Below are 25,703 nucleotides of genomic sequence, written 5' to 3' on the forward strand. Positions count from 1 at the left end.
TAGGGCTGTTTCGTAAGTGCACGAAAGTACTTTTGTGCAAATTCATCAGCCCTTTATTACGGGGATAGCCCATTGAGACATCAATGAAGATTCTCTACTACGAACGATTAAAAAGCTTGAAATTACAGGCATAACCCTACCAAAACCGGTGCACGAAACAGCCCTAGACCCGAGCACTGTGGAAGCACGGCGCTGTAGGCCTTGAGATAATGAAAAAGCTGTACCGGTACCAATCTTAAGTTTGACCCATTCAAACAGATTTTGTAGCATGCATTCATTTAAAACCATTATCGTGGGGACTATTCTAAAGTACACCGTCTGAATTGTTCATGCATGTACTGCATCCACGCAGTGACACCTAAAGCAGTTATACAGTCTTTGCGTTTTCCTGATTGATGCAAGTCGGTATTGAAGCTACCGTATTAGGGTTGGTTCTACGTATCTAATGAAGTAAGTTTATGATAGCTGCGTTCTCTATAAGTAGGATGGTGTTCTGAGGTGCGTCCTGTAGAGCATTGTGTATCGATGCGATTGTCTATCCACGCGCGGGCGTCTATTAGACTGCACATAGCCCGAAAACAGTACTCAGGCGGTGTTCATCCGCCTCCACGGCTTGATGTTAAGGTATGCAATGAGGCAACCTTATACACCCCGTTTAATTAGGAATAGTTATCGCTACTGACCCTGATAAATGACGCACACTTGAGGCATAACATGGTGTGCGCAGCGCAAATAACCTCAGTTGAGACAAATGGGCGTGTTCAATGGTATGCTACGCGTGGGCGAACCTCGCAACACCTACATGCACTTATTTTTAAAAAGTACTAAAGCATTTAGGGTCAGTGAATCAGGGAAGTACTGATACATTTGCGAATAGCAAATTGCAATGAGGGCAAAAGCTTGCAAAGGGCTACTTTATCGTCTGCAGCTTAATATTGTCGGCAGCAGTGAAGACGTCTACTAACTACACTGGACGTCAATAATAGGGCGACTGTTGTCATATTGTAGCTACAGGAAATTAGCCGAGTCTGCGTACTTATTCCGTTGTAGTTGGCTACTAGGCGGCCACTCAAAACCATTTTGCGCGCTGTAGATTCTAATGATAAGTAAATGCTAACTACTGGAACTTCTAGAAAGCATATTATTTACAGTAGATGGAGGCTACACCTCACGTCTCTTCGCTGGCACATGAACTAAGAGAGACTATTATGGGCTGGACCGCGCAGCAAGGATAACGCAGCAAGGATAAAAATGTAAAACGAAAAGCAGCATGAATATGTAGAATCTACATATTCGTTGTAGATCCTTTGCGTGACGATGAACCAACGTTTCCCCAGGATCCTCATTCATATCAAACGATGTTGCAGAGGCAACTGAAAAACGACAACGGTACCCACTAATAACACAGTCCAGCAATTCAGCATATGCAATGCTAAGTGCATCGCCGGTTCCCCGGTAGACTACGTAGCTATATGCCGAGTAGAACGGCGACTAGCGTTTAGTTTAGGCAAGTAACGCAATACACCGCGTCGCCGTTCCCGGCTTCGTCACCCTTCCCCATTAGATCTTTGAGCTTCGCAACGATAGATAGCAAGGCACCATAATGAACCCTCACATTACATACATATGAGTTCCTACTATAGTGTAACTAGCACACCAAATATTGCAGATTGTAGGCTACCTAGCCGTTATGATAGTGGTGAGGTTCATGTGTGCTGCTTCATCAATAGAAAACATCTTGCCATCGTCGTCGTGTCTCATTAGATCCAGTATTGTAAAGGTTGCTGGGAGACATTGATAGCCACTGGCCAGCTTATACACTTTATTTTAGTTAGGACCTGCCATGCCACTAAAACATGGTTCCTTCGAGCAAGCCTCAATAGTCTTTGGCGAGCCTGTGGCATAGGACGCAGGTAGGCGACATCAGCGAAGGGGTTAATTGCCCCCTTCAGACGAGACACAAGACCGATATTTGGGGTCATTTTTATTTTGTTAGGTGTAGCAACAAGATGTTTGGGGCTGTATCGTGGTGGGCGACGCTGCTCCCATTTTTGCTTTCACGATTCGAATACTCAAACGCTGTACTCTGTAGTTTTCGTGCGCATTCAGACTTCGTATAAGCATTCAAGTGCATTCATATCTGCGCGTACTGAGTAAATTTGCTTGCTCTAGGTAGCCGCGTTGAGCGCCATGTAAAACATGTCAGAACTGATTCGTGTCTGAGCTTTCGAGTAAGTTCAAGTTAGTTCAGTTTTGATGTTTTTATTTGTGCCGTCATGACTGCAGCAGAACAAGCTACTCATTGGCGACCCATGCCCCTCAAGTTGTGGCTCTGAAGTAGCCTTTGGCATGAAAAAAAGATCTGTAACATTTCTATACAAATGTTGAAATCAGTACGATAATAAATTCCTGATCGGAATTTTTCCCCGCTGAGCGAAGCGAGGCGGGTGGTCTCACGCGCTCGGCTTAACCCTGTTCATAGAGCCCCGCTTGCGGGGCTCCGCTTGGCTTGTAGCTTGTATATATTTGTGACAAATAATTTGTCTAAACCGCATTGCGAGCTATCTCAGCGCACCGCGCATGTGCCAGTTTTTGATCTTCGTGACCAAGTTGCGATTCATGCTCTTTGTAACGTTAGTATTCGGTGTCGCCTAGACTAGACGGTCTAGTGCTCTGGATGAGCTGAAGAAGTCCGCGGGGTGATCTTACCTAAGTATGTTCAATAATTCTTTTGTATTTTCAATGCTGCTAAAGTGGACTTGGTATGCGCAGTACAGAGTGTAAAGAAGTTGGTGTGCACCGAGCCTAGCGCCGAGTTGTCGATGGCCACGACGATAAGCTTACCACTACTCAGCGCTCGCCACTTTCTACTTTTCGAGAAACCTGCTCAATGGTTCTCCAGTGCACTACCATCGTTGCTGCTCAACCCGAAATTCGATTTTGCATGCTGGACGACACAGGGCTATAGAATACGTAGTAACTATCCGCTTCATCCGAGCTCGAGGTGAATCGGAATCTGTTAGTGTCGTCGTCGGATTCAGGGACGAGTTCCAGTTCTCAGCCGCCAAGAGACCTGGTCGATGCTCCTTCCAGTCGGTGAACACAGCGACAGACTCCTTCACGGGCCCCTCCCATTGCAACGGAGAGCTCAGCAGCGTCGCGTCTTCAGCTAGAGGCGCAGTATCCCAAAATGACTCCATAAAGTAATCAGCCACCACTGCGTACTCCGGCATGCCGGTCATGTGTCGAGCCTCCTGCGCGCAGTTCGGGCAGCACACGCAGGGCGTGTGCGGCTTGTTGTTGCCCAGGAAGACGCGCTTGCCCTTAACGCGGCACTTGGAGCACACTGCGATGCCACAGATCCGACACCACCGAAGCTTCACACACGAGAGCAAGCCCGTCCCCACGCGCCTAATGCAAACAGAGCACAAGCCGTGCTTCGGATTGTCCTCGTCCACGTTCAACGCGTCGCGATTCTTGCCGGAAACGGCATTATATCGAGCCAACAGCGTGAGCTTCTTGGCCTCGGCACAGCTCACAGCTTTAGTCAATCCTCCGACGAACGCTGCGGTGGCGTAGGGTATCAGCGAAGCGTAGGGAATCGACAGTCCCCGTAACTCACCAGAAGTATCGAAGACGCCTCGAAGCACAACGTTAACTACCCCTGGAGCAGTGTCACGGAATATGCAGGAGAAGAAGAGCTTGCCACGCAGGACTTTGGCCGAGTGATCGAATGGCGGACACTCGGGGATGTCCACTGAGTGCAGCACGAGGTATCCGTACTTCTCGTCGTTGGTGTCTCGCTCGACACACCCATGGCCTGGAGGTAGCAAACGTCGCGCGCCTCGATGATCGGAGCCGAGGCATTGTACAGCCACTTGAGTCCGAAGAAATGCAGCGGGTCTTCCGGTGTGGCCAGCTCGAAGATCCGGAGGATAGCCGAGTCCGTGCCTGCGTCCAAGAAGGACGTCGTGGCCCGCATCTCCTCGTAGTTGGTGTCCGATAGCCCATAGAACAGGTTCTCCACAGTGCCTGCAATGCTGCCCGTGGCGACAATGCTCGGTTGTCTGTCATGTACGGCCTGCACCGCCTCAGGGAAGTCCTCCTCGGCCGCAACTTCCTCCAGCGAGCGACCGCGCCGTCTCCACCTGTAGATTTTCAGCTCATCGTACGACCGCACGTACTTCCAGTCTGCGGGTGGGAGACACGGCAGTTTGTTCGCCCTCCGCTCAATGTAGTGGCGTTCGTCCTCCAGCAGCGCGTCGAGTCTCCGCTGTATTAGCGACTCGTACTCGATCCTCTGCGCAGACGTGACCTGAACGTGGCCGAAGTAGTTTTTCGGCAGCGGGAAGCTCACCTTGGACGAGGGCATGGCCAGAGCGTATCAAGTTGACAAGTGACCAGCAAGATCTGGCGGCGTGGCGCGAAAAGCTTGCGTGTCCAGCCACGCGAGTCGATGAGTGCACGCTCGGCAGACGGGAACCACACGTTCTGACCTCTGCACACGCACGCGGCGCCCTGGCACTGACGTAGCGCTGTCAGCAGTGCGTCGATGGCTCCGTTAAACTAGTGCTGGTGCTTCGTGGCGACCGAGTCGCACCCAGCACTGCTTGGTGCAGGTTGAAGTGCAGGTCCAGATGACGGCCACGCCACGTTGCGATTCACTCGCTGGTCCGGGACGACTGTCGTTCGGGTGGATGGCAGGTCCAAGTGATACATGTTCCCCGCCCGAGGGCAGAACTCTGCAGATCGGCGAGCCGTCGCCTGCGATCGTGAAGATGAAGTTGTTGAAGTCTCCACACACGTCACAGATTGGGTCTAACTACATGTTACTCTGCTACATACTCGCAGCTTATATTTCCTGCCTACCGAAGTCTTCTAGACTGCGTTCGCTGCATCTCGCGCATGACCGAGTTGTTCTGCTGTACCTGGCTGCCGATGGACGCGGCTCGGCGCAGCAGCAGCGCCAAGGCGTCCGACGTGGACTTGACCTCAACCTCCACGATCTCCTCCTCGTACGGGGGCTCGCGCCACTGCTGCACTGCTTCAACGTCGAGCGCGTAGTCGTCGTCCTCTTCTGCGCTCGAGCTGAACCCGTTCACGTCGCTCAGCGTGGACGCGTAGCCGTCCATGAAGTCGCGCCCCACCCAGCTCTCGTCCACCGTCGCGTCCGTGGGGCGCTCTGGCGATTCCTCTCGCACAGCATCGGCGATTGTGGAGCCCGCGTCGGTCTTCTCGTCGCCCCACCACTCACTTTCGTCGATCTCCGAGGCGCTAAGTGAGACCATGTACTGCTGCTGAGCCACGGCGGCGTCCAGAGCGCCGGAGTACGACTCGAGCGCTGGTCCGTGGAGGTAAAAGTCCGCGACGACGGAATACTCGGGCTCACACGGCCGCATGCCCGTCATCTGCTGCGCTTCGAGCGCACAGTTCGGACAGCACACGGCGAAGGCGCAGGGCCGCTCGGACCCGAGGAATAACCGCTTGTTCTTGGCCGAGCACTTGGAGCAGATCGCCACGCCGCAGACGCGGCACGCGCGCAGACGCGTCGACGAGAACAGGCCCTTGCTGCGCTTGATGCAGACGGAGCACACGGCGTCCTTGGCGAAGGCCTCACCCTGGTTCACTGCGTCCAGATTGAAGCCAGAGACCGCGTTGTGCCGTGACAGCAGCGTCAGCTTCTTGGCCTCCGCGCACTGGACGCCCCTGAGGATTCCAGAGACGAACGACATGGACGCGAGCGGCACGGCGTGTCTAGGTAGATCCCCGGACAAGTCGAAGACGCCGCGCACCATGATATCCACGAAACCCGGCGTCGTCTCGCGGAACAGCCCGGCGAAGAACATCTCGCCGCGGATGATATCATTCCTCCTGCGGTCGAACGGAGGACACTGTAGAATATCCACCGAGTGCAGCACTAGATAGCCGAACTGCCGGTTGTGCGCGTCCTGCTCCACCCCCATCGCCTCCAGGTAACACGCGTCTCGAGGCGTAACGATCGCTTGCAGCGGCATCTTCTTGAGCACCCATCGGAGTCCTAGGAAATGCAGCGGGTCGTCCGGCGCGTCCAGTTCCAGCACGCGCAGCAACGCGCAGTCGGTAGGCTCGTGCATGTAGGCCATGGTGGTCTGCGCCTCCTCCTGCGTGATGCTGAAGCTGCCGTAGAGTAAGTCCTCAATGGAGCCGGGCACTCTACCCAACGCGATAATACTAGGGTCGGGTAGACTGCCGGTCCTCGCTCGGGTGTTCTGTGCGTGCCCCCGCTTTCGCCGCCTGAACATTTTCACTTCGCCTTGCGACCGAACGAACTTCCAGTGGGTCGGGTCGAGTCGCGGTTCGTGCGCCGCTTTGCGCGCGGCATAGAGTTCTTCGTCTGCCAGGAGCTCGCCGACTCTCCGACGCACCAGCGCTCGGTACTCTTCAGTCTGCTCGATGGAGACGTTCACCTGGCCGAAATGGTCTTTTGGGAGCGGGAATTTGACGCTCGAGGCGGTGGAAGCCCCCGACTCCGAGTGACTCGACTGCATGATGGCGGACACGCTGGTGAGACTCGATCGGGCGCTGGGACTCGGAGGTTGCATGCAATGAGCGGAAGGGGGGGGGGTCTCCACAGTTCTCGAAATTCTGGAACGGGTTCTCAAATTCTTGGATCCGGGACTTTGAGTCTGGGAGGGGCCGACGTCAGAGCAGAGGGAAGTTGGCAAGTGCTGGTCGACCGGACCAAGCGTTTGAGGCAGGAAGGATGTGCAAGCAGCAGCAGAGAGATAGTGCCTCGGCAAGGTGCAGGGTTGGCGGCGTGCTCACAGACGGCATGGTCTCCGGAAAAACACTTTTCGCCATCCCACCGTGCTTTTAACATACCTGCGAAACTGGATGATCGTAAGACTCGATTTTATTATTGACATACTGTATACTATATACACATTGAAACAGAATATTCATGTTGTGTATAGCGATAACTTGCGTAAATCGATATGCAAATCGTCAACCAGGGCCGACCCACAGGTTTCTTAGGTTGCTGCGTGGTTTTACGCCGGTTCACAAGCCGAAGCTGACCCCGGCCAGCTGCTGCTCTGGCCGAGCCTGCAGGGCACGCAAGCCGAGGCCGAGAGCGTGCCGCAAAGCCACCGGCCTCTGTAAACGAGCGATGCATGCGTTGGCTTCAACTTGCGGTTGCATTCAAGGGCCCCACTCAGCTCCTGTACATGTACGTACCCCATGCATGGCCTGACTCAACCTGCTCATCTACTCAGATTCCGGTTCGCTGCTGTACTGTGTATCTGGCAGACCACCAGCAGCCGCGGCAAAAACGCGGTCGAGCTCAGCGACATCGTCCGCCTCCTTACTCGCCTAATGCATACGTGTACGGTATCATACAATGTAGCGTCTCCAAACGTCAGTTCGTCATGTACCTGCTCCGATATGTAGTTTTTCGACCGAAAACGTCGACCATTGAGGTGAGATGGAGATATTTTCTGCTTGGTGTTGAGCGCCAGGCTTTTGCTGGGGGCACGCGGTAGGTTTAGGGGTGTCAACGTTTGGTCCCAACTCGAAACTCAGCGATCCATCCCGCCGAACTACCTCCAAACTCTTCTTTATCCCCTTCTAACCTGTTAAAACAGTTGTGGTCCACAGAGGACTCGCCATTATCAAAGCCGTCTCATGGAAGAGAACACTAATAACTTGAGTCCACTTGTTTGTATCTACAGATTCAAGGGCTGACAAGGCACGCCGTAGTCGCCCTACATGCTGGTCCAGCGGACGCTGCTGCAGCGGCGTTGACAAGACGCTGCGCATCCCCACACATTGCTCTGTGTAATCCGCCTCTAGGTTCCAACAACTTCCTCGTGACCGGTGTCATGGCCTTCGTGGCGCGTGTGGGGCTGTGTGTCCCCGCCATCGGTGGCTCCGTGGGCTTGGAGTGCGCGGCCATCTTCGATCACGAGCACTGGATCACGGCAGGGTGGCGCTGGGCGACCACGGACAGCATGGACAAGTTCATTCGGCTTGATGCACAGGACCAGCGCTTCGCCTTGCTGCGCAACCACAAGAACGGTGTCTGCGTGCTGGGCTTGCTTGACGGAGAGCTGATCACGGGCTCTACAGGGAAGCCGCTGGACTGCGTCTGCTGGAGTCCATGTCGCGTAGCACGATGCGGACTGAGCTACAACGAAGTGGCGATGATGGAGCTGAGTGGACGCCACCATCGCGTCCGTGGCCACTACGCTCTACTCGGACCAGCAGAACCCGCTCAAGAAGAAGGACGAGGCCGTCGGCGTGACCTCGACGGTAGTCAAATGGACGCACGATCCCGTCTCGACCTCTGTATGCGCCACCGCGCACACGGCCCTCAACGTCAAGGACTACATGACCGAGAAGGTGGCCTCGGCCACGTCGGCCATGTACGGCACCGTGGCCGACTACACCAAGACCCAGGTGGTGCACGCCTTGTCGTCGACGTACGGCACTGTTAAGGGTGTGACCTTCATGGCGCTGAGCTACGTGCTCGGCCTCAAGATCGTGGTGCTAGTCGACGGAGACAGCGGCTGGTGGTCGGCATAGACGGCGTTGCCTGGGGCGAATTCGGTGATGGCAGCAGTCAGCGAAGTTGTCAAAGGAGAGGAAGTTGTACTCTATGGACTATTACTCGTTGCCGGGGGGCGTGATCTTTGCTGATGGCGAAGTCGCTAGTGATGGAGTGGTGGTTTCGTTACTGCTGGTCCAACTGGTGCTGATGTAGCGTAAGGAATGCCATCTAGGAAAAATGAATCGAGGAATTGCTGACAGCATTAAATGTATTGGTGAATTACTTGCTTTGGTTGACTTGTTCGTGACTCGGGTCGCTCGTTGCTTTTTCGTCCGTCTCCCACTCTGGAAACTCGAAGTTATCGTGGATGAAAAGTGAATCCCGGACAAGTGAAGGGTCCAGCTTGGTCCGCTTACAATTTACAATGTTGCCTGCAGATGAAAACGCTCGCTCCGACGGCACCGAGGTAGCGACACATGCCAGCCATTGTCTTGCCAGTGGAGCCAGATAAGGATACGAGCGACCATGCAGCCGCCACCACTCCAGGGGATCTGCATCAAACTCTGTATCAGCGACCTCGTCGAGATAGCGATAAACTTCAGCGCTGCAGCGCGTTTTGAGACGTTTTTCGCGAGCAGCTGCACTAGCTTGAGCGTCACGACGAACTCTCTTGCCAAAAACACCTTCAACGGCCGTCGTCCGTTGCTTCTTGGGAATCGAAGAGCCCTGAGAAGCGTTGCTGTCTTTATCGGGTTGTGGGGACTGGGACTGATTCAAATTCTCCTGTTTTGCCAGTGCAATTGCAGCATCGATGAGGCCTGTGGTAGCTTCCTTGCACTGGTCATTGGTGAGTCCCTCCATATTGGTCAACCTTGGAACCAGATAAGATATCCAAAGCAAATCGGTTGGCAGATCTGCAAAACGCCTTTCAAAAAGGCCCACGAAAGCAAGTCGAACGGTTGTCATGAGGTCTAGGACAGTCTGCTTGAATGGCGCGTCCTCCACCAGTAATGCTTCTTCATCAAACAAGTCATCTCTGTTCAGCGTCCTCTCAACCTGGCGAAGACAGGGAAATGCCAGTGCAAGTGTCGGATAGCCCTGCCCACCTAGCAGCTCGGATGTCGCTGCGATGGGGTCAAGCAGTGCGATCAGGCACTTAATCGTGAACCAGTCCTTGGCGTCTGGCCGGAAGAGCTTCGGCATCCGCTGAAACTCCTTCTTCCCCTTCGCCGTCTTGAGATGACGAAAAAAACCTTTCAGTGGCTGCTTTAGCTCGATCATTCGCGCCAACATATCCCTCGCGCTATTCCAACGCGTAGGGCAGTCTGTCACCACTTTTAACGGCTGTCTTGCTCGGGCGTGCAATTCATCTTCGCCTGTCCGATATTCAGCAATTAGACGCTTCTGTATCGCATTGAGGCAGGAGGTTGCTTTTTGCGAAGAGTGGAAGTAAGTTGCCAGACTTCGAAATCGCTGCACGAGATCCCGGACTTCGTCTAGCGCGTAGAGCTGTTCCATAACGTGCCACTGACGTAGAAAATCAGCCAAATCTTGAATTGACCGGTCTTGTTCCCACGGCTCAGCTTCCGTATCAGCACGCTTCGTATCGTCCTCGCAGGGCACTGCCACTTGCTCCACAATTGCAGGAGGCGCTGGAAAGACTGGACCGACAGGTCCCCCTGCAACTCCGGGGGGTGCTGGAAGGACTAGAACGGCAGGAACTACTGCAACGCCTGGAGGTGTTGTTGCTGCTAGAGCTGCTGCAGCTCCACCCATGCGTTGTGGAGATTCCGGTGCACGCTCCGTCACCAGCCCTGAACTGTTTGCTACACCTGAAGCCTTTCGTGTACGCTTGATGAGCGCACCTCCGACGACAAGATGCAGTGAATGCGCGATGCACGACATGTGCGGAACGCCCATGAGATTGCCAGCCAACACCCCGTTTGAAGCACCGTCTCGAACTAGCTTTATGCAGAAAGATGGATCTAGTCCCCAGCGTTTAAAGAGCTTGGTCAATCCTTCCGCAATAGCCTCACCGCTATGAAGGCCTGGAAATCGCTCAATCTCGAGAGTCCAATTACAGGGTCGAAACTTTAGGTCGAAATAGTGAAGGGTCAGCGACACGTAGCCCTCCGTAGTCAGACTCGTCCAAATATCCGTTGTCACCGCGTAATAGCGGCAGCCTTCCTTGATCATTCCCTTCAACTCTGCACGGAGCTCGACCGCTAACTGCACGATGTCCACGCGAACTTGAGTTCGCCCAGGAACTTTCAACGAGATCCCACCCAGTGTTTCAGTGATGTATCTGACGTAAAATGCGAGTCCTTCGTCCTCAACTATCACGAATGGCCGCATATTTTTTGCGATCCATAACGCGAGATACTGTCGCCCGCCGCTGTTGTTCTGGAGTCACGGCCACAACCCGCTTTTTTTCGAAGGTGTCGAGTGAGGGGCGCCACTGGCAATGGTAACCTTGGCGTCTTTGGCGGTTTTTTTCTTCTCCTCACAGTCTCGAAGGTATGCAGGGTGATGAACCTGCAGATGCATTTTAACGTGGCTTCGTCCCTTTTCAAAGTGAACCTCAGCGCTGCACTTCGCACAGTAGGCGGCACGAGCATGTTTATTACCCGGCTTGTGTAGATGCTCGAACTCGGGGCGTGGCACCAACTTGATGAACTTGTACCAGTAGGGGTTGTGGGCTCCGGAGATGTCGTAGGCATTTGATGGCACCGGACAGGTTTGTAGCTCAGGTTCAGCAGTCTCCTCCTCCTCCTCACTCTCGATAACCGTCTCCACAGGTGCTGTCGTTGGAGACGCCTCACCGCGAGGCCCCTTGGATGCTGTGCCCTGGTCCCTAGCCGAAGAATGCTTCGGCAGTGGCGATAGCATGAATCGAAGCTGAACTGGTGGCCGCTTGGTTCCCTTAGCTTTCTTCCTCTTCTTTTTATTCTTGGCCGGAAAAAGACGACGGGATGTATCGCTTGGCGACGAGGGCACCTCAGAGATGGCCATGGTGTCCGTGAGTCTTGTCCGAGTATGCGCTTGGGGCCTTGTTGCGCTATGGCCCGCGACCGCCTCATCGACCTCTGCTCCGCCCGCACTGGTCCATTTTGTCTTGTTTGAATTACTAGACCTTATGCTTCTGGTAGTATGGAAATTCCATTTTTTGGAACAAAGCAGCGGGAAAATCCAACAAGCTTGGAGGGAAAAATATACTGCTTCGAGTATCGAGAAAGATTTCGAAGAGTTGGGCGGAGTTGCGCCATACTCAAACTCCAACTTGCAACGTTCGAGTTGGAGCGAGTTGGAGCGAGTTGGAGGGACCCAAAGGTCCCAACGTTGACATCCCCAGGTAGGATACGACGCCTTACGGGCACGATGACCAGCATCAGCTGGGTGGGTCGTCACGGTCACACTGAATGGTCCGTCAAGCCAACTCAAGCGGCTGCTGGGCGCACTTCAACATAGAAGCACTCCTTCCCCTAAAATTGTCGGAGAAATTCGGCGTTGCGCGCGCAATTTCACTTTCGCGTCGGGCGCCCGCACGGCTGCAGGTCGTTTTCAGGGACATTAGCTGCCTCTCCGCCAAATCAAACGACCGTCGAAGAAGCGCGCTTGGTGGCGCTCGACTGGAACCGTCACCGAGTTTCGAGCCTCGAACATTGGGTCGAAGTGCCGAAGTGAAGTGCACATCGTGACGGAGTGCCGCCTTCGTCTCTATTGTTGCGTGCCGGATGTTGTGTCTCGCTATGGGTGATTGCGAGCGCCAGCAGAGCCTCGCCGCAGTGATCGCCTTGGCGCAGCGTGAGCCAAGCTCCGGAGACGGCTTAACAGCTGACTCAATCCGCTGCCCTGCAGCCAGATGTGCCCGATACGCAAGTATAACTAACGGTAATCTCCTGGCTAAGGTCTGAGTGTACATGTATAATACTGTACACTAACTACCTGCGCTCTGCTTGCATTGCACTCCTTTGGTCGATGCAATGCAAATGCGCCGACCAATTCAAGCAAGGAAAGCCTCGATTCGCTCCTGAGGTTGACGGCCAGCTCGGACAAGACCCTGACTCACAACGTGCCGGTCTAATACACCGACTCAGAACGAAAGCAAGATGTGTTTCGTGTTGTTGCCGGGGTCTTAGACCCGACGCTCGAGCCCAAGTGTAACGCGCGTGCCCAACTTCTAGCCGTCGCTGCTGTCAAGCAGGAACAGCCATGCCGAGATTCACAAGGCTGAAGTCTGCATAGAAGCAGGAAACTCGCTGCTTGCCAAGTGCTCGGCGGATTTTCAACACGTGCATAGCCTCCGCTGGTCCACCCACCAGACGATCCGCAGCCTGACCGGCAACAGCAGCAGCAGGAGAACCTGCAGCCCGCGTTACATGTGCGTCTTACCAGGCGTCAACCTTTGCTTCCGCTGTGGCTCTGCCCCACTTGCCAACCGGAGCAGGAGCTGCAAATAGGCACGCGATGGCAGAGCCCGTACGGCGAGCGACAGCGCCGGTGCCGGTGGCCCCAACCCAAGATGATGCATCCATTCACACTTCTCTTCCGAGGCGCGCGACGGCCCCGGAGGATTCCGACGCACGCAGGAACAGATACCGGTTCACACTCCTGGAAACTAAGGCGTCATCAATGCCATTGCCATTGCCATTGGTACGAGAGACGACCTCCGTGTCGTCGTCACAGGCGACGCTGGAGCCCGGCAACGTCGAGGGGTTCCGCCATCTAGCACACAGCATCGTGTCTAGAACGCTGGCACTTGAGTGCGAGTACGACCGGATGGGGAGACCGCAGCAAGACGAGCACGTCTGGAAGCTGCTCAAGCGACAGAACCGCCTGCGGGTCTACAAACGCAAGGTGCAGCCCACGGATCACCTGGACCAGAGTCGAATGGGAGGCTCGTCGAATAGTAAACCGACGGTGATCTGCGTCGGCTCTGTGGAGGGGACGGTGGAGGACATTCTCTACGGAGTCCACGCCAAGACGCGCAGCGAGATGGGGGCCACGATGCTCTTCATGGACAGGAACCCACTCGACTGCGACGTGCTGTCAGTGCTGGACAGCGGGTCGAAGCAAGACCCGTTCCGTCAACTCTCAATCAAGTATCTTCTAGCTGAGACCTTCGGCGATACGCGCGTGGTGAACGACCGAGACGTCTGCGTCCTCGAGTCCATGGGCTTCGGCCACGACTCACGGGGCCAGCGCTACGGCTACTACCTCCTACGAAGCGTGGACGTCCCCGAGTGCTCCCCGTTACCGGAGGACAGCGGCGTGGTGCGAGCCAGCATCACCATGTGCTGCATCTACAGACAAGCCCAGGGCTCCGTCAAGGTCTACAGCAAGGCCTCGATCGACTTGGGCGGGTCTCTGCCTGCGTTCATGGCCAACGACGCGGCTACGGAGATCCTGCTGTCGACTGCAGAGGCCACAGCCAGCGCCACCTCCAAGCGTCTCACTGCTCTCGCGCTCCAGAACCAGTTCAATAGGAAGACCCAGGAGTCCGAAGACCTCACGTCCTCGTCCGAGTCGGAGCTGCTGCTCACCAGCTCTCGATGCGCATTCTCGTACAACTTTCGCAGTGCCAAGTCCGTCTCCACAATGGAGTCGTCTCGTACCGATGACGAGCGCAAGACGACCGTCAAGATGCCCGTCAAACCCTGTAGTGTATGCGGCAAGAAGCCCAAGATGGCCAAGCTCGTGCGCTCCACACACCGCAATTGCGGCGTATGCAGCCAGTGCGTCTGCACCAAGTGCTGCGTCAAGCAGAAACTAATCGCGCGCTCCGAACCCGTCCCCATCGTCTGCTGTATGGTCTGCCTGCTCGCAGCCAAACAGCTCAAGGTGGATCCGCGCGACCTGTTCCCGATGCTACCATGAACGTAGTAGTAGTAGACCCAAAGTGCAATGTTATCAATATAAGTCATGTCCTGCCCGTCAACTTGGCTTACTTCGTCTGTCTGTAGTATCAACTTACTAGTAAGTAAGAGGTTCTATCCAGACCGCACCGATAGGCCTTTTAACAATTGCGATCTTCTATCTACTACTTTCCTTGTTCAGGTTGATCTTGCATTTATAGGAAGCTATCAATACAGTCGCTCGTCATCTTCTATCGCTTTGAACTGACGGGCCCCTGTAACCTTGAACTCGCCGCAGTTTTCTTATGCCCCAGACGTCATTAGGATTCTTCATTTTATTGCATGAATGTACGCAGACTCCTCCTGCCCGGGTAACCCGCTACTTCAAACACCATCCACAGAACATGTAAGCAGTCAACACTAAAAATGCGAAGCTCGACCCAGATGGCTACATGTAGCTAGAGCTGCAGCGCACCACAGTACAACTTCTACGTGATGTCCGCTTTCTCACTAATCGGGAAAGTAGCTAACCAGGAACTCAACTTTTCTTTTGGTGGGGAATCTCTATTGCAGGCCTTGATGCTGTAATATAACGTCAGCCACCGCCTCATTGCATAGCATCACGAATCCAGCTTGAAAAGGCGCCAAACTGCACCATGCGGGGGCCTGATACCGTGCGTCGTCGACGTGAACATCTCCGCGTATCCAGCTTGCAGGCAGGTAGCCCTAGAAGCTGTGGCTCCACGCGACTCAGTTGTTGAGTGGTCACGGCCATCGAAACATTCCTTACACTTCGGTGGCGTCGCGGCCTGCCTGCACCCCTTGAGGCTCTACCGCGTCGGAGCGTCGGCCCCCAGCTGTCAAATGTCATACGAGAGACCGTGAACGAGTCCATAGAGAGATGCCTTTCAATGCCGTACCACATGGGGGCTTCCTTCATGTGGGCGCAACCAGCGGGGAGTGGACGGTCCTGCTGCTTGCGAATCGCAAGTTGCGATGAACGTGAGCTATGGAGACTTGCGACTCCGGCTCTGGGAACTTGGCTGGAAGCTGCGTCGCTCGCCTTCGCCTCCCGCCTCACTGTTTAATTTCAGCTCCGCCCGTCGACGCTTGTGTCTGTGTGTCCGTTCATCATGGCGCCCGTCCGAAGAGCAACCGACGACTGTCCCACAACTTCCTCCAACTCAAACTCTATCGACCGTCGAGCGACTGCCCCGGAAGATCAAGGCTACGACTTCAAGCCCGTCAATCCTCCTAAGAAGGTGACGACCCCCAAGTTGAATCTCTCGGACGGAGAGGTGGAGGCGTTCAGGCACTTGGCGCACAGCATCGTCTCGAAGACGCTGGCTCATGAGATCGAGTACCGTCAACTCGGTTGCCCCGAACCGAACTCCAAGGAGTGGAAGCTGCTCAAGCGCCACGACGACTTGAGCGTCTTCAAGCAGCGTCTCCCTCCTTCAGAGCAAGAGTCCTCCAAGACGTACAACGTCATGTGCTTGGGCTCGCTGGAAGGCACGCTCGAGGACGCCCTCTACGGCACGCACTCCAAGAACCGCGGCGACATGCTCGCGACTGCAGCGTACCTACACCGCAGTCACATGGAGTGTGCCGTGCTCAACGTCCTCGAGAGCGGGTCGGACGAAGACCCGTACCGCCAGGTGTCCTTGAAGTGGTTCATTGCCGAGATGTTCGGCGACGCGCGGCTCGTGAACCACCGCGACTGGTTCAACATCGAGTCGATCGGTATCACCACAGACGCGTTTGGACACCGCTACGGCTACTTCCTCGCCAAATTCGCCGACCACCCTGGCTGCCCTCCGATGCCCAAAGACAGCGACGTGGTGCGAGGCAAGATGAACATGTGCTGCATCTACCGACAGGAGCCGCGCTCTCGAGTCGTCGACGTGTACGCCAAAGGGTCCATCGATCTGGGTGGAGACTTGCCGGCCTTTATCAACAGCGGCGCGTCTTGCGCCATGATGTTCAACATGGCTGTGTCAATGGAGAGCGCCGAAGGGAAGCGCCTCACCAAGCTCGCTCTCATGCACCAGGAGAAGCGAGCGAGAGAGAGGGACGAGAAGCTTGAGTTCGGCCTGGAGTGGTCGCAGAAGGACACGACCGACTCGATGGTCGACATGCTGGCTGCGTCCATGATCTCGGCCTCCACTAACAGCTCTTCAAGCGACGTCAGCACGAAAGAGTCGAAGAGTTCGCGAGAGCCCTGTCACGTCTGTGCGAAGAAGCCTTCCTTGTCTAAACTGGTGCGAACCTCCCACCGGAAGTGCGGCATCTGCAAAGAGCGCGCATGCAGCAAGTGCAACGTCAAGAGGAAACTGTTCGGCCGCACGGGCCCCGTGAACGTATTGTGCTGCAAGATCTGCATCCTCGAGTCCAAGAAACTTAGCGTCGATCCACGCGATCCGTGCCCAGTCCTCCAGTAAACGTCAGTGAAAAGGTGATAAAAGTCCAATAGAGTCATAGTTGTATTCTCATGGTCTTCCCTTTACTTCACGTTACTGTACGACTTGTAAAAGTTGTGGTACTGCGTGAGAATCGACTGGAACGGCTCAGGAATCGTCTTGCCCTTCGTCGGGTCTAACTTGAATATTCTAATGTAGACTTTGTCGGGATTCAAGCCTCTCATCATCCAGCGATTGAATTGCGCGGCCTGCAAGTTCGGTACGATATTTTTCGTACCAGACACCGCCTTTGCCGCTTCGAGCATCTTGGCGAGTTGGTCATCCCCATACGCTTTTGTGAAGGTCTTGATCATCGTCGTTTCACGTCCCGGATTCAGGTAGTTGAACAGGTGCAAGTACGCAGCCCACGCGTCCAGGTTGACGTTGCTGAGCGGATTGCTCGCAGCTTGGTCGAGCTTCAAGAGCTTGAAGACGTCGTCCGGCGTGAGCTTCTCGTAGCGCCAGACCTTCATCTGCTGAGCCTGCAGCTGCGTCGCCCTGGCTTTCGTACTCGGGTCCTGCTTCGCTACTTGGAGCATTTTAGACACGACGTCATCACCGTAAGCCGTCGTGAACGTCTTGATCAGACTTGTGGACTTGTCTGGGTGTTGGTGGCTGAAGCGGCTGATGAATTTGACGAACTCGTTTACATTTGGGTGGGTGAGGAGGCTCTCGACGCCGTCGTTAAACTTTAGGAGCTTGAAGACGTCGTCGACGGACTGGCCTGAGCGCAGCAACTCGAGTGAATTTATTCTTTCTTCGCTGTCGGCCCCTTCCTCGGCGCCGACAATCCTCAGCCGCCTTGCGGAGACCGTGGAGTCCGTAGCCGCTGAGGTGGCTGCCACGACTGCGACGACGACCAGAAGCGCCGCTATAAAGTAGCGAGGGAAGGCGGAATTGACAATTTTCGTTGTGCTTTTCTACCGTGAGGCAAACTGCGAAGACTGGAAATGGGGAGTTCCTGTGGCCAAGGGGGAAAACAGCGCCCAAGAGCGACTGAGACACATTGAACCATATGCCGGATCATTGGAAGGTGAGATGATCCAACAGCAATTCCATACACGACAAGCCTCTTTGCAGTGATACTTAAGTATTCCGAAGAGTGATTTAGTACCTAGATAATACATGTCCTGAGCCCAGATACAGAAATGAACCCCTAGAACATAATAAAAGTAGGCATTCCTCCCAATTATGATAAACAGATACCGGCATCACTGTACAGGGATTCTAAAAATATTCGAGAATGTGAAGCATTCTCGAGTACTTATACCGACCTTTATATAGACGCCAATCTCTATTGTTAAAATATTCGAGAATGCTTCACATTCTCGAATATTTTTAGAATCCCTGTACAGTGATACCGGTATCTGTTTATCATAATTGGGAGGAATGCCTACTTTTATTATGTTCTAGGGGTTCATTTCTGTATCTTGGCTCAGGACATGTATTATCTAGGTACTAAATCACTCTTCGGAATACTTAAGTATCACTGCAAAGAGGCTTGTCGTGTATGGAATTGCTGTTGGATCATCTCACCTTCCAATGATCCGGCATATGGTTCAATGTGTCTCAGTCGCTCTTGGGCGCTGTTTTCCCCCTTGGCCACAGGAACTCCCCCTTTTGTTGCATACAAGGGTGCCCGAGCACTACCCTGCACGTACAACACCAAAAGTGGTCGAGGCTAGCTGAAACTTAGTCATCCACTGGACAACATTGTAGGGAGTGGTTGAGAGCCGTTTGGGGCGTGTGCGCGTCTTGGGTCGTTCTTTTTGCTGGCTCTTCGTGCGTTCACCCATGTATGCAACATCTGAGGTCATATGAATTTTACCAGTCTGTTCACTTTGCTTGGGACGGGTGATGGGCAGATTTGCAAGTCTTGGAAAAATGCATTTTTCATGCAATTCGCCTACAGAGAGTAGCGGCAATAAGAAAGGGTCAACAACTTATAATTCTGACAACACATAAATATTGAATTACACAGGGCCTCTATTTAGGTACTGAGTTTGTCAAAGTGATGTGGCACACACATCAATCAAGGTTCCCGCGCATTTTTCAAACTCCAAGGACGGAGCCACAGTGGCTCCGTGTACACGCAGTGGCTCAACCACTGCGTGTGCATCAACGACCGTTGTGCTTCAGCGCCCCAGTGCTCCCGTCACACATACTTTCTCGCCCACATTGCCCCGCAAACTGCCGCTAAGGAAGACAATGAGCGCCTGCAGGTTGATGCGGAGGTGTTGTCCTACGTGCACATGTTGGGTTTGCACAAGCTCAGCAAGCACACCGCCGAGACGTAGCTACAGTAATGTGCGGTGGCCATGGACAAGCAGGGCGTCGTAGTGAGTCGCAGCCAGTGTATTTGAAGGTCGTGCGCCTCAGGAGGACGAGTACGACGAGCCTGTAGCGTCGAAGTCCATCGTCAATCGGGCCAAATAATAATAACGTACCTAACGTGTTTCATTTATTTCGTTAAGTCAATACGTTTAAAGCTCCGCAAGATTTGATTTGACTTGATTATTGTATATACCTTCAGTACTTTAATCGTTGAACCCTTTCTTATTGCCGCTACTCTCTATATTACTACAGGATAAGGAAGCTTTCTCCCAACTTGACATTCCTTGCGCTTCTCTGTCATTGCATCTATCCAATCAGGACAAGTTCTTCAATGAATTTAGCCAATCACGATCGATTCGTGTGTATCCCAACATTTTCCCAATTATTTTGGGAATCTACAGTCTTGCTAGAATAATGTTCAATACAAAGGCTAAGTATAAATGTTGCATTACTCATATTTGACCACAAATTCTCAATACAAATCATGATTATTTCGTTGGTGGCTGTGCCTCGTCTGCTTTCTCTCCTCTTTCATTTGAAAAGATGCAGCGGCCGCCGAGAGGGCTTGACATCCCGCAAGGGACAGCAGGGCAGGAGGCAGCGGCCGCCGAGAGGGCTTGACATCCCGCAAGGGGCAGCAAGGCAGGAGGCAGCGGCGATGAAGTGCTTCAGCGAATTCTTAGCTCTTGCTAACATGGATGAGGAGTCAATTGCTAGTATTGCGAAGTCACTGCCTATTCCTGATGCTCTACCAAGTCAAAACGTTTACTCTTTGCTAACCGCCTTCTCCATTTTCTTGCAAACTAAGCCAGGTGCTCGAGGAGGCCGTCTTGCTAAGGCTACTGTTGTGGACTATATGTCCCAAGTTGTGGACCTGCTCCGAGAGCGGTACCCTCTGTACTTGTCAGACAGCAAGCAAATTGCGAAAATACGCGACAAAATGGGTTCAACGATTCAGGAGCGACATTTGCTAGCTGGCGTGCAGACTGGTGAAGCTCCAGGCTGCACGCTCAGCGACTTGCGTGTTCTGGTGCAGGAAACTGCGATTAAGGGGGTTGGCTCAGGTTATAAGAGTTTGCATGACGCTGCTGTACTAACGTTAATGTGGCACACGTTTGGTCGAGCGATCGATACCTGTTGTGCTAGGTAGAGCCAGCTATCTATGGCGGCATCGGGGGAGCTGTTTCTGCATCTAGCTCGAATCAAGACTTCGGTGGTTCAAGGCATCTCAATTTACAAGGCTGCGACTAACTGGGAGCAGTGTATGCTGCACGGCCTCGGATTGCTGTTCGCCGGAGCGTCGGAGCCTTCCAGCTATGTGTTCCCGCTAGTGCCGCACGCGGCGGCATCGGATTTGCCGGGGGAGCCAAGACGAAGTTATACTCTACTGGGAGAACCTTGAAGAGAAAGCTGAACCAAAGAACGAGCCACCAGCAAAGCGCGTGAGAGGAAGGCCCAATGTGTTCAAGTATATTAACGACGTCATCACCATGGTCTGCGAGCGCCAAGCCCAAGCCTCTGCCCCGCTGCCCCCGACTCTCACCGCAGGATTGAGCAGCCACTCCTTGCGCCACGGCTCCGCAGCGTACGCGAACGCCTTACCTCAGCTTGCGACCCAGTGGATCTCGACCCGGGGAGCTTGGCTGCTGGACTCGCTCACGAAGGCGTTCGCGTACGCGGGTACCACAAATCGCGAGGACCAGAGTGTCGGCAAAGTCCTCGCTGGATACCGAGACCCGCACCTGCCATGCGTCACGCCCACGATTGCCACCTTGAGCGAGCTTCATCCTGCGCTGGAGTATGCCCACTGCTAACTCTGCGTGGCCAGCTCTTCAAGAACGTCAGCGGCTTCACGGACACCACGCTCAACGTCGACGCCTTAGTCCTGGATGCGGCGCTTGCGTCCCTGCTCATCCATCTTGACGACGTCGCGACGGCAGTCCAGCAGGAGCAGGCTGCTACAGGCTTCACATCGCATTACCTGTACCGCTTCCACAAATCTCTGGACGCAACCAACACAGCGCTGGGAGCTCGGCTCTCGCTGGACACATGCATTGGTTGGGGTCGGCAGCTTCGCACGGCTTGGCAAACGGAGAACTTCGGGCAGCTGGGGGAACGCAGCAATGGAAACACCACCGTACTTGCCGCAGCCGTCACCCAGATGCTATCGTCCGTCTCAACAATGCAGCGCACACTTCAGAAGCTCGTCGCGGTCCAGGAGAGCAAGTCCGCCAGCGCGATGGTCCTGCTCCCTGTCGCTGTGCTGGCAAGGCCCCACAGGCGAGCACAGACGCCGTCGTTGAAGCGCACTCTCTTGCTGGCTGCTTCTACAACTGGTACACGCTGGAGCTGTGGCACACGGCAACCCAAAAGAAAGAGCAGCTTGTTCGCGCTGACCTCAAGGCAGGCGTCAACATCATGATCATAGCAGCAGGGCGAGAGGTAGACCTACCAACGGTTTCGAACGTCGTCCATTGTGAAGCGGTGGTTGGAGTTCTCACGAATGTAGTTGTAGATGCTTGAAGTCCCAGCGTCGGCGTCAAGGCATCAGAGCAGAGCCTGCGGGAACCTGACGAATACCTGGATAAGACCTGTATATACCGTCGGAAATGGGGTGGTTATGGCTGTAGACTTCGCGTTTCATGATGATGCCCACGTTCCATCTCGGCGCATGACGACTTGAGCTAGCATCTGAAACGGACAGTCCGTGCGGCGGAGCTTGTGCGACGTCCTCTTCCCTGTCGACCTCTTACGCTCCTTCCAGCCGTGTGTGCAGATGTACTTGCGCTGATACGGCTCCCATCTGTCGGGTACGAGCGGAATCTCGGAGTCTGGAAGCCCTTGGAAGCGAACCTGCTTATTCAAGTCTGCGTTGCAGCGAGCGACGTTAATCACCTCCGCGATGACGAACTTCTGTCGCGTCGCTTCCATGGACTCCTGCAGGCTGACGTCAAGCAGGGGAAACGAGTCATGCTGAGCCTTGAACGCTGGAACTAGTCAGGTCGTCGCTGCCGCTCTCCGCGCTGCTGCCCTTGAGGCGGCTGCAACGACGGATTGCGAGTCATGCTGTCTATGTTGTTGCTGCGGTTGCTGCTGCGTTTTGGCTTGCTGAATTTGGGGTTCACGATGGCCATTTTGCGCAGCGAAGGCACCAGAACCGAGGAACCAGAAGGGGACACCAGAACCGAGGAACCAAAACTGAGGGGCCAGAACTGAGGAACCAGAACTGAGGGACCAGAACAGAACTCTTTTTTTTCAGCATGAGGGCCAAACGGCGTGACCCGTGAGCCGCGGGCATCCTGCAGCGCCTGTGATCGCTGCGACCTGTTGCGCGCGCTAGCCACCTTCCCCTCCTGCCGCTCTCGCTCGGCCATCTGCGCCTTGATATGGGCCATCTTGGGGGTGCGTGCCATGGTGATGGGGTCTCCAGGGCCGAGCAACCGCCGCACGTCGAATGCCACGTGGCTGGATTTGGCCCCCTCGAATTGGTGGCTGTGAGGCAAAAGCTGAAATGACGGTAATAAAGCCTGGGAAATGGTGTAGTGTAACCATAACTGTATCTAGTTTCAGACAAGCTTACGATGACATAACACCACCTCGATAGCAGTCTCGCAGGCTTTCTGGTGCTTCTTCCGTTGCTTTCGTGGCTCTCGCACGTTTGGAAGCGGGCAACCCATTACCTTGCAGCAGGTAGCAACAGGTAAGCAACAGACCCGCTTTCTATTCAGCATTCCGTACAGAGCATGTTGATACCGTACAGCTGAAAGGGAGACGTACCCGCAGGACATAGGCAACCACAGCAAATTCAAGCATCTCCTTATTACGTTAGACGCACCCACATGTGAAGCCATCACAATTGACTTCCTGCATGGCCTCCGGTATGACGACTTAAGACCACCAATCGTTGTGACATAACCAGTAAGTTACTGGTAGTACCGGTAGCAGGGTATGCTAAGTACGATGGTAGCCAAAAGAGCGACAACCCCCCCGTTTAAACAGCGGTACGTCCCGACACCTGACGGAGAGAGAGAGAGAGAGAGAGAGAGAGAGAGAGAGAGAGAGAGAGAGAGAGAGAGCTCCGCTGTTAGCGACCGCGACCACAACGAGCGTGTGTTTGACACCGCCAGCCTCCTCCGTGAAGCGGGGGGGGGGGACGAAGGTGCTGATGATTTTTGTGTAGCACTACTGAGTTCTATTGTTTGGATGTCTCCAAGCGATAGGCTAGGAACTGGGTGCGATGGGACCGCCAATGAGGCTTCCGATGTTGATAATCGTCTATTGATGGAGCGAAGGTGATCCAGCGCCATGTTCTCTGCGTGCTGCAAATACCCCCGTTATGGTTACAATAAACTACAGGCTACACTTAGAATACATACTACACTTAGACTACAGGCTACAGTTGGGAAATATGATACATGACAGAGTGCACATGTAATGGGCCTACTTTGGCTCACTACTTTAGCTTACACGTGTATGTGAGGAAGCGTAGCTAGTTTAAATTAGAGTTAATTATACTCGGGCCTCCGAGTATAGATTAATCTAAATAAACGATCCAAATAATGTTTTTGGGTTAAATGAGAACTGCTATTTTTGTTTTATGTTTCTGACTTCCACTAAATGTAATATTCTAAGATAGGAATCTGCCAACGGCTGGTTGGCAGAATTCCAATGCTATGCATGTCGCTCATTGGCTAAGAGATGCTGCTCTCAGCCAATAGGAATCCTAAGTCTCTATGGACCACCCGTCGTGGTGGTCGTAAATGTATGTAGCTATTGGTGTACCTTACACCAAGGTCGAGGAAGTCTTTCGAACCTCTAACAGACGTCGTGTCTGTTAGAGTTACAAGCGACTGTAGCCACTTGAGCGTGTAACCCTGTTACCCCCCCCCCCCCTCAAGGTTAGACGCGCCGAGTCACGGCACGTCGATCAGGAAATTGACTATTCGTCAATTCTTCACGTTGGGAGAAAGAAAACTCGAGCTCATTCCGCAATGAGCTCGCCTCAGAAGAAGACCGACGCTGAAGCAGAGAGGAAGTCCTCCGCCAGGATAGAGACTCTCTCTATCCCCGAGTACCGCGAGCGTCTCAAAGCAAAGCGTGACGCTCTTGCTACCAAGGCTGCGGCGGGGACAACTCAACCAAAGATTGTCCTCGAAGGTTCTTCTGTAGTCAACGACGCCGTTGACTCCGAGGACGACGACGTGGAGATGGAAGAGGGCGAGGCCTCTTCTAGCAAGCGCAAGGAGTCTATCGACAGCGATAGTCTCGACCCGCATGCCGGGTCGAGACGCCCTCGTGAAGGAGACGACTCGGACGCTTCGAGCTCGAAGCGTTCGCGCGGTGAGAGCGACACTCCGCTCTCTGCTGCTGGGGCTTTAAGCTCCCCGCGTGAGGTGGCGCCTTCAAGCTCTCCGCGCGCTGCTCAGGCAGCGCGCGATCCGTGGATGCCGTCTGCGTCAGAGATCGCAGCCCGTGTGGGCAACACCGCGCCTCCAAATGAAATTCCGCTGTACGTATGCAGCGGGATCCACGATGCTGCTGTGGCGGAGGAGCAACACTTTGATCCGTTAACGAATCAAAGGCGCGATTACTATATCGGACTCTTTCACGAGCTCCGATACTTCTCCAGCAAGAAGATCTCTTCTCGCAGCAAAGTGCCTGAGTGGCAGGCACTTTGTCAAAGTTGGAATGCTTTTGTTGAGAACTTCAACAAGAAGCCGGCTGCTTACCGTGAGCGGGTTAAGCACGCCCGTGAGCGCTTCGAGACATTCTCGACGTGCGGGAGGTTGGAGCAGCTCCACAGATCTTCTGTGGACGCTGGTATTCCATGCGATGTGCCCGAAGGCCAACAGTGCACGTTGTGTCTTCCGGGTGCGGCGCGCTTGAGCGACCGCGACCTAAACGGGTACACGACGATTCGTGTACCTGAGAGTCTCAAGGATCTCCGTGCCAAGTTCCTCGCACGAGAGGAACAGCGACGATCGTGGGACTTCGGGAGCTGTAGGTGACCACAGCGCTCGCACTACCTTCGGGTCGGCAGTGCGTGGTGAGCTTCGTACGCCCTCACCATTTCCGGAACGTCCTGCAGCAGGACGTCCCGTGGCTCCCATGTATCTTGGTGGGGCGGAAACCCTCTCCAACGAATACGATAAAGAACTGGCTGCCGGTTCGTTTTCGGGTTTTTATGGTTCACAATACGCTCAACAATCCAGCGTGTTGAGCTGCGGGCGTCGCGGATCGGAGGCGGCGGTGGTGGGAACACGCCCCGGGTATGGTCAACCTGGGGTTGACCTCGGCCCGACGCTCGAGGAGCGGGTCGCTGCTGTGGAACAGCATCAGAGCCGGGAGTTTGCCGCTCTGAAGCAGGAGGCGGCGATCCTGAGGGCTCAAGTCGCTCAGGCCTCGCAGACTGCGTCGGACATCTCTGTCGACGTGGGAGGTCGCGTCGCACGCTTGGCCCAGCGCGTTCACGCGATGGAGCAGAGGTTCGCTCCCGCTGGGGCTTCCGCTTCGGGTCAGCCGAGCTAG

General features: G+C 54.4%; 10 protein-coding genes across 10 annotated transcripts; 5 read left to right on the plus strand and 5 right to left on the minus strand.

Moving 5' to 3' along the window:
- Positions 1-2,906: 2,906 nt before the first annotated feature.
- Positions 2,907-4,372, minus strand: PHYSODRAFT_301791 (hypothetical protein; the record flags this gene model as incomplete). The annotated part of the gene is made up of 2 exons (XM_009530585.1): positions 2,907-3,757; positions 3,814-4,372. 2 exons carry the CDS (start codon positions 4,370-4,372, stop codon positions 2,907-2,909), a joined length of 1,410 nt encoding a protein of 469 aa, XP_009528880.1.
- Positions 4,373-4,865: 493 nt separating this feature from the next.
- On the minus strand, positions 4,866-6,527 carry PHYSODRAFT_507209 (hypothetical protein; the record flags this gene model as incomplete). The annotated part of the gene is made up of 2 exons (XM_009530586.1): positions 4,866-5,891; positions 5,958-6,527. The coding sequence occupies 2 exons, from the start codon at positions 6,525-6,527 to the stop codon at positions 4,866-4,868; spliced, it is 1,596 nt and encodes a 531-aa protein (XP_009528881.1).
- A 1,332-nt stretch (positions 6,528-7,859) lies between these two features.
- PHYSODRAFT_333403 (hypothetical protein) lies at positions 7,860-8,562 on the plus strand (the record flags this gene model as incomplete). The annotated part of the gene is made up of 2 exons (XM_009530587.1): positions 7,860-8,139; positions 8,195-8,562. 2 exons carry the CDS (start codon positions 7,860-7,862, stop codon positions 8,560-8,562), a joined length of 648 nt encoding a protein of 215 aa, XP_009528882.1.
- A 244-nt stretch (positions 8,563-8,806) lies between these two features.
- PHYSODRAFT_505911 (hypothetical protein) lies at positions 8,807-9,730 on the minus strand (the record flags this gene model as incomplete). Its single annotated transcript, XM_009530588.1, has 2 exons — positions 8,807-9,170; positions 9,366-9,730. 2 exons carry the CDS (start codon positions 9,728-9,730, stop codon positions 8,807-8,809), a joined length of 729 nt encoding a protein of 242 aa, XP_009528883.1.
- Positions 9,731-12,994: 3,264 nt separating this feature from the next.
- On the plus strand, positions 12,995-14,404 carry PHYSODRAFT_333405 (hypothetical protein; the record flags this gene model as incomplete). Its single annotated transcript, XM_009530589.1, has 1 exon — positions 12,995-14,404. One exon carries the CDS (start codon positions 12,995-12,997, stop codon positions 14,402-14,404), a length of 1,410 nt encoding a protein of 469 aa, XP_009528884.1.
- A 1,123-nt stretch (positions 14,405-15,527) lies between these two features.
- PHYSODRAFT_368896 (hypothetical protein) lies at positions 15,528-16,658 on the plus strand (the record flags this gene model as incomplete). The annotated part of the gene is made up of 1 exon (XM_009530590.1): positions 15,528-16,658. A coding segment is annotated over one exon (1,131 nt), but the record flags the coding sequence as incomplete, so codon positions are not given.
- A 515-nt stretch (positions 16,659-17,173) lies between these two features.
- Positions 17,174-17,608, minus strand: PHYSODRAFT_445181 (hypothetical protein; the record flags this gene model as incomplete). Its single annotated transcript, XM_009530591.1, has 1 exon — positions 17,174-17,608. A coding segment is annotated over one exon (435 nt), but the record flags the coding sequence as incomplete, so codon positions are not given.
- A 2,225-nt stretch (positions 17,609-19,833) lies between these two features.
- PHYSODRAFT_333408 (hypothetical protein) lies at positions 19,834-21,684 on the plus strand (the record flags this gene model as incomplete). Its single annotated transcript, XM_009530592.1, has 6 exons — positions 19,834-20,229; positions 20,326-20,505; positions 20,570-20,926; positions 21,004-21,417; positions 21,447-21,617; positions 21,670-21,684. The coding sequence occupies 6 exons, from the start codon at positions 19,834-19,836 to the stop codon at positions 21,682-21,684; spliced, it is 1,533 nt and encodes a 510-aa protein (XP_009528887.1).
- A 131-nt stretch (positions 21,685-21,815) lies between these two features.
- On the minus strand, positions 21,816-22,588 carry PHYSODRAFT_333409 (hypothetical protein; the record flags this gene model as incomplete). The annotated part of the gene is made up of 2 exons (XM_009530593.1): positions 21,816-22,119; positions 22,170-22,588. 2 exons carry the CDS (start codon positions 22,586-22,588, stop codon positions 21,816-21,818), a joined length of 723 nt encoding a protein of 240 aa, XP_009528888.1.
- Positions 22,589-24,166: 1,578 nt separating this feature from the next.
- On the plus strand, positions 24,167-25,703 carry PHYSODRAFT_509646 (hypothetical protein; the record flags this gene model as incomplete). Its single annotated transcript, XM_009530594.1, is given in 2 exon segments — positions 24,167-25,128; positions 25,145-25,703. The coding sequence occupies 2 exon segments, from the start codon at positions 24,167-24,169 to the stop codon at positions 25,701-25,703; spliced, it is 1,521 nt and encodes a 506-aa protein (XP_009528889.1).

Source organism: Phytophthora sojae (genome assembly GCF_000149755.1).
Source record: "Phytophthora sojae unplaced genomic scaffold PHYSOscaffold_5, whole genome shotgun sequence".
NCBI classification, from domain to species: Eukaryota; Oomycota; class Peronosporomycetes; order Peronosporales; family Peronosporaceae; genus Phytophthora; species Phytophthora sojae.